The sequence below is a fragment of the Puntigrus tetrazona genome, chromosome 11 (assembly GCF_018831695.1).
Source record: "Puntigrus tetrazona isolate hp1 chromosome 11, ASM1883169v1, whole genome shotgun sequence".
Lineage (NCBI taxonomy): Eukaryota > Metazoa > Chordata > Actinopteri > Cypriniformes > Cyprinidae > Puntigrus > Puntigrus tetrazona.
The window spans coordinates 21,075,559-21,087,154 of NC_056709.1; the positions used below are offsets into that span (position 1 = coordinate 21,075,559).

General features: G+C 36.0%; 2 protein-coding genes across 2 annotated transcripts; one reads left to right on the forward strand and one right to left on the reverse strand.

Annotated features, from left to right (window-relative positions):
* Positions 1–108: 108 nt before the first annotated feature.
* On the forward strand, positions 109–6,129 carry tfe3b (transcription factor binding to IGHM enhancer 3b). The gene is given in 10 exon segments (XM_043252434.1): positions 109–216; positions 1,248–1,483; positions 2,201–2,425; positions 3,114–3,209; positions 4,007–4,118; positions 4,205–4,261; positions 4,341–4,416; positions 4,880–5,027; positions 5,266–5,481; positions 5,484–6,129. Coding segments are annotated over 9 exon segments (1,350 nt in total). The 5' UTR covers positions 109–216; positions 1,248–1,291; the 3' UTR covers positions 5,712–6,129.
* Positions 6,130–8,141: 2,012 nt separating this feature from the next.
* Positions 8,142–11,480, reverse strand: si:dkey-245f22.3 (uncharacterized protein LOC492819 homolog). Its single transcript, XM_043252859.1, has 6 exons — positions 11,419–11,480; positions 10,992–11,042; positions 10,355–10,502; positions 10,144–10,275; positions 9,834–10,064; positions 8,142–8,612 (listed from the first exon to the last, which is right to left on the reverse strand). Exons 3-6 carry the CDS (start codon positions 10,473–10,475, stop codon positions 8,299–8,301), a joined length of 798 nt encoding a protein of 265 aa, XP_043108794.1. The 5' UTR covers positions 10,476–10,502; positions 10,992–11,042; positions 11,419–11,480; the 3' UTR covers positions 8,142–8,298.
* Positions 11,481–11,596: the final 116 nt, after the last annotated feature.

Sequence of the window (11,596 nt, forward strand, 5' to 3'; positions counted from 1 at the left end):
GTAATATTTATACTTAAATTCTAAATCAACTTATTCGATTTTTATTTCAGTATTTTAACTATTTAATTTAACAAACAAATGCCAAGTGAAAGATTAAAGGGTGTTTGCGTGTGATGAGGAGACATGGGACTCTGTCACATCCAAAACAAGGAAATCCTCGAGCGAGTAATGGCGATTCTTCTAGCAAACTCGCTTTACTTCTGCTAACACAACCAGGTAACTCATCCAACTTCATTTCGACCTCTAGTTAAGCCGAAACGTATGCGTTAACCGTGTTTATCTCGGAATAATTCTGCGTTAAGTAAAGTTAACAAAGTTGATTACAGGCAACGTGCCAATTTGACGTTGGTTGACATGTCAACTAGCTAGCTAGTTAGCCTAGCGCTAACAGCTGGATGCTGTCAAAAACAACTTTCCCGGGCTTGTTAAGTGCGCTGTACAGATAGTCGTGTGCGGTTACATTTCTTTATGTTGTAAATAACGTACACGCGCGTTGATTTGGCATACGTTAACAAATGTATTCAACTTTAAATAATCCCGACAATGTAGCGAACTATAATTTGCATAACTCCCCTGCATATCTAATCTTAATTGAAGTGTTTTGTGTATTTTTAGCTCCAGAAACACGTCCAGAATGGTATTATTATCTGGTGATTTGATGATATTTAAAAAGACGTGTTAAAGAAAAATCCCGAACAATAGTAGTTTGGCTAGCTGTCATTTGGTAAATTCTGTACTTCCCCATGATGGAGAGCGGCAGATTTCAGTCATATGACTTATTACGGGTTTAGAGCTTACATTTTAAGGAGTTTTTTGCTCAGACACATGCTTTATATAGTTTTCTGTTAGTGTATGTTGGGCTCTAGAAATACAAAGTTGCAATAAGTATACAATGTTTATGTGATATATATATATGTATAAAATATAATATGAGTGAGTATGTGTATCTATCTATATCTATCTATCTATCTATCTATCTATATATATATATATATATATATATATATATATATATATATATATATATATATATATATAAAAATCTTGGAGCTGAAACTGCTGATCATGCTTTGGTAGAGTATTAAATTTCTCTTTGAATGCAACTATCTGAGTGGGATGACTCAGCTCAGTTAAATTTCCCTGGTTCTTAACCCTTCATTGTCCAAAAGGAGAAGTGATTTCCATTATTTCCTTTTATACTGCTGCTTGTAGTATTGCCAATGTTCTTGATGCTTTCATCCTTACAGCTTGTTAATTCTTCTCATACTTGGCCTGTGGAACCAGCGTAGCCATGTCATCCCGGGTGTTGCTACGGCAACAGCTCATGCGAGAGCAGGCGCAGGAGCAGGAGAGGAGGGAGGCGCAGCAGCAGGCGTCTGCCGCCCAGCTCCGTTCGACAGAGTCCACTCCTGCCATCTCAGTCACTGTGCCACCGATGGCTGCCCGCCCTCCTCCAGCTCAAGTACCAGTGGAGGTGCTGAAGGTGGGTTTGGACTTTCTTATGTTTTGTCTTAAAGAAGTTAAGCCTCGCCACAATCAGCTGAAAGTTTAAGGTTAGACTCAAAACGCTGCTAAAATGAAAATAACATTACAAAAGAAACTCAAATATAAAAGTGAATAATATTATTTAATTGCCAGGTTGATTTACTGTTAATTAAAACCAATTAAAAATACTTGCCGTTAACTGAAATAAAATAATTATTAAATGAAAAAACTTTAACTTAAGCTAGTCTAAAATTTGATTATAAAGTTGAAAATGTTGAATTGACAACTAAGGGAAAGAAAAAGTTGGAAGTACTAAACTAAAATAGAAATATAATAAATTAAAGCTAAGCACAAATATACAAAAATGGGAGAAGATCATTGCTAAAAACTTCCAATAGTTGTTTAAATTATGGTTAAATAATAGTAAGAAAAAAATGTAATACATGAATGTTTTTAAAGATTACAGACAATTGCATGGGAGCTTTTGTTGTAGACGGCTTCATTAAAGTTTTAGTTTCATGTCTCACACATCCAATGTAGACTTAAAGCAAGTGTAAGTTCTTTTTTTTTTTCTTTTTTTTTAAATTAAAAGTGACACAATGTCCTTCCTTATAATTACTACATGGACACAACAGCGTATCAATGTGAACGGCATGAAATGTCACTGACGTCTTCTTTATGTGATCACTGATCCACTGTTTTTACTTGGCTGTAGGTGCAAACTCATCTTGAGAACCCAACTAAATACCACATTCAGCAGGCCCAGAGGCAGCAAGTGAAGCAGTACTTGTCCACCACGCTAGGAAATAAAGTTGCCCCACAAACTCTCGGTGTATCCCCCGTTCCTCAGTCAAGTTCTGCTCCGGAGAGATGCCCTTCTGCTAGCAGTGCTCCTAACAGTCCAATGGCACATCTTAACCTGGGCTCCAACAAAGAAGAGGTGAAGCACATCTAAATATACACTATCTACTGATCATCTCATTCAAATGAGACGGGCAAGAACGAAACCTGCATTGGCGTCCACCCCAGCGCACAATAACACTGTATCGCTGTTATAAAACCTCAAAAACTGATTTATTCTAATGAAGGCTTTTCCATGTTTTGTTTTTTTTTCCTATTTCCTATTATTTGTCATTAGTTAATACAATAACTATCGAAATGCATTAACTAACAATAAACATTAAATTTAACATTAAATTTGTTATCTTTGTCAAATTTTCATTGTTCAACTTAGCTCAGTTCCATTAAAAAAACTACTTTTGATTTGAATAATGTATTAATAAAGGGTAAAATTAACATTAAATACAATTAATAAATGGTTTATTAATATACTTTTTGTGAGTTTATGTTAACTAAAAATAGAACCTTATTTTAATAGGTGAACACTCTTACCTTTCCCTCTTCCGTTGGCCCTCTCACTGGCTTTGTCTCGCAACGTACTGCAAATACCACACCAGCGCCTTACTAATATTTGCTTCTCTCTTTGACACCATACAGCACTTCTGCTTTAGATCACCCGTACAACACACACAGTTAATTGGTTCCCCAAATACATGCATGTTTGCGATTAGATACTCATCACTCTTATATCACAGTACGCTTTCTAAAACCTGATTGCATCCCCTCAGATGGATGACGTAATTGATGACATCATCAGCCTTGAATCCAGCTTCAATGATGACATCTTGTCACTGATAGATTCTGGCCTGCAACTCCCAAACACGGTAAGCTGAGCGGTCGTCTTCATTATTGATGAATGCTTCCATAACATTACGGCAATGTTCTGAACAAAAGCCTCTTTGAACCGCAGCTGTGTATTTGTGGTAAACCAACACAAACCATTATGAAAGCTGCAGAGAGATTATTTCCTGATTGCAAATGCCCCGGCCCCTCTTAAGAGCGAGTGCTGGCCACTGCACTTACGAGAGAGAGGTGGTAAATGGGGATGCACCTCGGCAATAGACATAAACATTCACTTCTAGCACTTTACTAACACCTGCCGGGCAGGAATCATCAGAGAGCGCAAAAAAGTGTGCAGAGCAGGCGATTAGAAAGAACTTGGGAAATAATTGGTGAGGGATATAACTTTTTTTTTTTTTTTTTGTTTATGGAGGAAGGAATAAAAATGAACTTATATTAGATAAAATGAGGATTTTAGTTTTGTTTATAAAAATCTCGTTCTAGAATTTATTACACCTTTTCAGTGACATATTAAATTGCTGCTGTTTCAAAATAAAATAACGTTTTTATTATCATTTTACTTAATATATTTAATTGTATGAAATTGAAGTTATGATGATAATGTTAATCATACGTATTTGTCTGCTAGTTTTCTTTGCTTTTTGCATATTATGAAAAGTTCAGTAATTGAAATGCATCTAATAATATAGTCACACATTTTTGTAGAATTTGTTTATAGGTGAGGGATGTTTGATTTTAGGCTGTTGTGATCACCTGGTGCAGCAGTTCAATGTTTTGTTGGTTTTTTTAATTCATTTTCTTTTCTATTTTAATATGTTAGCTACCAGGCAACCTTCTGGATGTCTACAACAGTACTGGCATGACAGCCACCACCATCACCGTCAGCAATTCCTGCCCAGCAGATCTGCCTAATATTAAAAGGGAAATATGTGGTAATGTTTTACTCAGGCCAGCTTTTGTATTTCATTTTTTTTTCAACGTTTGTTGTGTGCTGTTTATAACAGCTGTTTATTTTCAGATACAGAGACCAGAGCCTTCATGAAGGAGAGGCAAAAGAAAGATAATCACAATCTCAGTGAGTTCAGAAGACGCACTGGTAATATGTCGCTTGTCATTGCGTGGCTTGGTCTCAATAAGTGTTGTGCTTTGTGCAGTTGAACGCCGGAGAAGATTCAACATAAATGACAGAATAAAGGAATTAGGAGCACTGATACCCAAATCCAGTGATCCGTAAGATTCTTTCCCTGAATTTTATTGCACGCAATGTTGCCAAACACACAGACTACCAGTGAAATATTTTGGACACACATTTTATGGTTTTATAGTGATCAGACTCTCTTAATTATTGAATTAATTCTGTTTTGGAACGGAATGGCATGTCAGCAGCTTTTGAACTACTCTTATTTTGCTTTAAAATTAAAAAATGTATTGCTTTTATTCATTAAGGATGCAGTAAAATGAGCAGAATTTACAGCAAATGCATTTATAAACTTAACAAAGAGATATAAACTACAAATAAATGATTCATGGTTTCCACACAATTATTAAGCAGCACATTGTTTTCATCAAAGATATATATATATTTTTTAAATGCATTTAAACAACACATTAGCTTTGTACAACAACTGTAATTATTTTTATCCCTATTACCGTTTTTGCATACTATTTACATCTTGTCTGGTTAAAATGGCAGAGAGATGCGCTGGAACAAGGGAACTATTTTGAAGGCTTCTGTTGATTATATAAGAAAACTTCAGAAAGAGCAACAGAGGGCCAAAGAGGTTGAGACGAGGCAGAAGAAACTGGAGCAATCCAACCAGGCCCTGCTGCTCCGCATACAGGTATGTGTCCAAACAAGGATGTTTGCTTTCCTATCTACCCAAAAAACATCATCCCACACTAATCTCTTCACTAAATGATCGTTATTTACTAATTTTCCATTTACAGTATTTAACCTGCGAGATGGCATTCCCACGCCATCAACATGAATGTAAATACAGCAAGCAGTCTAGAAAACTGAACATGTGACATCCTGTAAAAAGATGGACTTTAACCCCCCCTGCTGTTTGTTTCACACAGGAGTTAGAGATGCAAGCTCGTCATCATGGCCTCTCCAATGCTATGTCTCCAGGCCTGAGCGCAGACGCTTCTTTCCTTCAGCAACAGCTGCTACAAGTAAACCAGTCCATGCAGCCTGGCTCTGGGGAAGGCCAGTCTCAGAACCACCTCGGCGTGGATGGAGTCATTACACAGACTTCTCCGTTCCTCTCAATGCCTCCCTCCAGCTCCCCGGCTGCTGCGGCAGTAAGCGCCCCCTCAATCTGGATACGTTTAGCTTTGCAGAGCTGGATGAAGCTTCGGCCTCTGATCTTTACCCTGACGTTGGTCTTAGTGACATTCTGATGGACGACGGCTGCTCGATGCCCACCGTCAGGTCTTCAGATGCGCTCTTTTCCCCGATGTCCTCAGGAGCCTCTAAGACCAGCAGCCACAGGAGTAGCGTGACCATGGAGGATGACTTGTGAACCGAACTGACCACTAAATCTATGTTTTTATGCTTTTCCCCCGTGGGGGACGCCATGGGATGTGTTTAAAGAGATCGTTCAACCAAAAACGAAAACTCATTTTGTTTCAAACCTGTTACTTTCTTTCTTCTGTGGAACATGAAAGAAAATCATTTTTGAGAAATATCTTCAATTTCTTCAAAATATCTTCTTTTGTGTTCTCTAGAAATGCCACAGTCTTTGGTGGACAATCCCTTTTAGAAACACTCCACATGCTATCGAACGATTAATTGCGATTTTTCGCATCCAAAGTAAAGGTTTGTGTGTGTGCTATTATTACGTATATATAAATACACACACATGCATGTATATTGTTTTTAGAAAATGTTGTTTATGCATTTAAATATTTACATTTATAAATATGTACATGGAAATATTTTCTAAATATATTCTGTTTGTGTGTGTATTTATATTGGCATAATATACACAGTACAAGTCAGCAAAAACTGCTATTTTGGATGCGATTTGCATTTGTTCATTTTGAAAAAACACGAAAAAATGTACTATAGTATTACACAGTTTTGTAGGCAGTCGGTAATCCCAAAGGTTTAACCCAAATTTTAAACACACCCAAAACAATTAGCTTTTTTGTAGCTAAGGTTTAGGAGAGTTTAGCCTTTCTATGCATAGCTGTGTTGTTCTAAGGGTAAATCATGTGATGTTTATGATTGTTTAAGATGTGTTTTTAGACTCTGCATTCAGAGCATGCAAGTGCACATATCTATATATGATTTTGAGTGTGGCGTGAGTAGTCACTTATCGCACCAAAGGGATGACTTGTTTAATAGCATGAACTCATTATTCATTTTGTTATTTTGAAAAATTTTAAGCAATATTTCTGCATATATCAGAAAATTCTATTTTTTTAACACTCTTTGCTGGCTTTACTCTCAGCCACGTACTTGCATATTTACTACTAACTGGTTTGAAATTTCTACATTTTATTTGTTAGTTTACAACCCTTCCTTTTATGGTTAGTTAGTTTGACCTTCTTTGATGTTACATTGCTAAACAAATGGTGCAGGTGCTCATACACGATTTTTGGTAACACTTTACAATAAGCTAAATTTGTATCTTCAATGAGTTCAGTAGCATTGTTTAATACGTCAGGTATCATGAAAAAATTTCAAATAATTTTAAATTTTACACGTACCAATTTGTTTTCAAATACAGTTATACATTCTAAAAAACTAAAATGTATAAATAATAATGTAATTATGTAACAACGTACAGTTAGTATATTTCTAAATTAACATTTAACCTAAATTGATTTATGTTATGTTGATTTATGTATTCATGATAACTAATGCATTAACAAGGAAACAAGCCACATAAACGTCGTGCACAAATAGCTTTTCAGGTATAAAATGTTACAAGCTACCTCTGCCTAAAGTGCTTTTTTTAACCAGTAGATCTAAATCAGCAAATTGTTAGATGCAGCTAAATACACACTTACCTGCGAATGTAACTGTTATGAAAATGAACTTACAAATCCGTGTTGTGCTCAGAAATCTGACGTTAAGAGTACTGCTGATAAAAGCCAAATGAAGTTTCCTCTCTGATCAAACTGTGCCTTTAGCGTAAAGGAACAAAAGTCAATTTTTGGTTTGTAAATATAGAAAAAAGAAGTACAAATTGTTAAAAGGTTGTTTTCTATTAACACTGCAGCAATTCAAATGAATGTATAATATATAAAACTATGATTCAAAGCTAAATGCAGACTTGTAAAATATATTTAAAAACTTGAATGTAAATGTGATTATGCAGTTTCCCTTTTTCTGGCACAGGTTGGAAATGATTTAATTATGTGTCACACAACATTATTATTATCTCATTTCCTGACAGTACAGTCCTTAGAAATAAGCATTAGTGTGTGTCTTAAGGCATATTTTCACTCACTAACTAAATTGCCAGTTATTGTTCTGTTGCTGGTGTGCGTGTCATTGCCTTTTACTTTCATTACATCTGTACTCAATTAAAGGGAAGGCGGTGTTCTTTTTTGTAAACAAGTTTTTTCAAAGCATATAATTTATAATAGAGAAAACATATTTTTAATTAGAAATTCCCTGTGTGTTGGTGGCCTTTAATTGGCTAAAATAAACTGATGAGATAAAAAGTCTAATGTCATTGACTATATTTAACGTGTTAATGACTGAGGTAGACAAATCTAGTGCTTATGTATACACTGAGACACGATCCGTATCCATTTCAAAGCACAAAGGAGCTTTAAACTCATTTATATTTTTAATTGAAGGACAGAATATCATATCAATTTGTTGCATAACACAAAATAGGCCAATAAAAGCCAATTATTTCTCATTATATATATATATATATATATATATATATATATACATATATATACTCTTTATCATTTCAATATCATCTAGTTCAGATCACAGCATGTGATTTATTTTTTTTCCTCAAATGCAGGCGTGCAGTATCACAGCCACAATCAACCAGCAGATTTACATGCTTGTATAATCAGCACATAACATTTGTGAATGTCATAAGCAGTATATGAATGAGCGTGAGATGTCGTGAGCAGCTAGTGAAACAGAAGCTGAGAGAGTTCCATGCCTAGTTCCAGACACTCCGTCGTCTGTAGACAGAGATCACAAATGGAGCAGTCGAAAGCGTTTTCTCCACAACTGCAGCCGCATGCCTCCATGTATTCAGTGCAGCTGCAACATGGGCAAAAATCTATAAAGTCCTCCAGACTGGAAGGGTCGCAGCAGCATGCGTTAGAGCAGAAGGACGAACAAATAGAGGCCACGCAGTATTGACATCCGTCACCAACGGCCAGCACACAATCCCAAAACTTGCAATACAAACATGCCAACAAAAAGGATGCACACAGGTCTAGAAGTGCAAGAAAAAAACAAAACATTTTTGCATTAAATATATTACGCTTTCAGTACAAGATCAGATCAATCAGCATCTATTGCATGATGTCGATTGAATTTGGCTATGGTGAGGCATTTACTTTAAAAGTAGTCTACGCAAGACCTTTTAAAACTGGAAGTTTAAAAGTTCATTTTAATTTAGGTCATCCAAGATGTAGATGTAGTTTGTTTCTTCGCCTAAAAATGTAGCATTACTTGGTCACCAATGGGTCCTCTGCAGTGAATGGGTACCGTCACAATTAAGAGTCTAAACAGCTGATAAAAACGTCACAAAAATCTACATGTAATCAACATCAGCTAACATCTTGTGTAAAGTGTAAAGCTGCCTGCTTGTAAGAAACAAATCCAGCATCAGGATTTTAACTTCCTCTATTCATAATAATTGCTTTTTCTAGTAAAAAGTCAAGTGTGATTCACAAGAGAAATATGCTCATATCAAGCGCTATTTAAATGCAAAAACAGTCAATGTCAAATGTCAATGTCACAGTCAAATGCAATAAGGCCGTATGGTTTAATAGTGTCTTCGTGATGGATGTGTTTCTCAGTTTTTTACTTCACAAGACATTAATTGATAAACTGGAGTTGTGTGGATTACTTGTGAATTGTTCAAATGTTTTTAGCAGTGGTTTAGACTCTCATTCTGACGGCACCCATTCGCTACAGAGGTCCAATATGGTGACCAGTGTAATGTTACATTTCTCCAAATCTGTTGTGATGAAGGAACGATCTCATCCGCATCTTTGATAGCCTGTCGTGAGTATATTTTCAGCAAATTAGAACTTTTGTTGAACTATTCCTTTAAATCATAATGTTACAGTTAAAGCAATAAAGCATTACGTTGACCGAGCTTAACTCGTATTGAACCTAGAATACTCCATTAATGACTGGACCACTGACAAAATATTGACGTGGTAACCACAAATAAAGCAGCTTTGCTGACAGTGTAGCTCATCATAAAACCTCCATCCTGTTTTGCCTTTATACTACCAATCAGCACCACACCAAAAAAGTTAGGTGTGCATCCTCATCAATTTATACTCAGCAATATGATAAAAGACGACAGGAAGATGGAAAGCTCATCAAATAGCAAAGACTTCAGCATCTATAATGCATTAGATGTCATAAAAATTGAATCCCTCATTTCATTGAGTCAAATGTGATTTGAGGTGTTGCTTACCTTCAGCAGGGGCTTTCAGGCTCAAACGGCTCAGTGTGGAGGCGGAGGACTGGCTGATTTTGCGATGATGACGGTGTGTTGTTTTATAAGCGGTGATATGTGACTTTTTAAGATGACTTGCGGGCAGCTGAACGCAGACGGGAAAAGCATCGCCGAAGTCACTGCCGGGTGGGTTTAGAGCATCCTGAAATGGCTTTTTCACATCTGCTGGGTCTTCTTTGATATGCACATCTATAAAAAAAACGAATGGAGATTATAATAATAAAGCTCTTCGGATGTTAGCTCGATTGGTAGCGTGAAAGATATTTACCAAATGCTAGTGGTTTTGATTTGCTAAGAGGGGAAATAAGACATAAGTTTTCCTTCTCAGAAACGTCATCAGTTGGTGATAGTTCATTTAGACACGTTCTAGTCGATTCCGAGTCTTTTACATCAGACGACTCTGTAAAATAAATAAGCCACGGCATTAGTTGCTCTTTTCCTCTATAGTGGAGTATTCAAAGTGAATAGAAAGGTCCTACCAGCGTGTTGGAAACTTGATGTACTAAGAACTAAATTATTTTGCTGCTCGTTTTCACATAAGTTGGATTTCGAGCCGCTCGGTGACCGGCCACCGTGTTCGTCCTCACGATCGCAATCCATCTTTTCAAACTCCTCTCACTGTATTCACTGCAAGAAGAACAAGTGTAAAGATGTAGAGTGAAAATGCCAGAGCATTTGAACTCTTAACTATGTCATTAAATATTCAAACACAGGAAGCAAAGAAAATAGATCCGCTATAGTCTGTGGCATATTTTAAATACTAATGGTAAAATACTGTAGAGGGAGAAAGCTAATTGATCACTTGACAAGTTGACAGGTTACGGAACTAACAGTTAATAATGTGAGCACCGTTTCACTCTGTGTGACAAACATGACTACTTCTGCTGATGGATATATTCATTTAGAGTTATACATTTGATGTGCACATCAAGTATATAAGATATATTATATAAATATGCAAAAAAATACAAAGCCTAGCATAAAAAGAACTGATGGAGCAAAAAGTGCCAGAGTCATTAATCTATTATTAATCTCAATCCATTTGGCAAACATATGTTGTGACAGGGATAAGAGGGCAATAAATTTCAGCAACCTATTAGTCCTATGTTTGCTTACCTTGAGTCAGAGAGGTGCCAGGAAAACTTCTTTTCGAGCAGATCTCAAAACCTCGTTTAAAAAAAAAAAATAGTTTATAGGATATTAATTGAGATAAATTAATTTAAGTAGAATATAATATATTAATAAACAAAATGTTCACGTAGGCTGTAATATTAATATTTAATCACGAATAATTTAACACTACAAATGATGTAACACTCTCCCGAAACTCAAATGTCACCAAAGACCAAAGTATTATATAGCCACCTCATCATAAAGTAGGCTAAATATTTTTAACCTCGGTATAAGGTCATAACACATGTTATGTTATATTTCTAATAAAATTATTTACAGCATAATAAACATTTTTTTTCTACGATTGCCAAGTTATGCCGTTAAAAAACGTAGTTATTGTTATCTTTCAAGTTTCTTCAAATTCACTAACCTTCACCTCCACATTCATCCCATCGTCCGTCAGATGCCAGATTGATTTCGTCTTACTTGCGCTGCAGGGGAAGTCGCTTTGTCTGATCATTATCCCTTCGTTAGCGTGTCATAGTGTTGATAGGACGCACATGCACCACACCCCCGCCAATAAATGAATGCAATAAAGTATATTTACA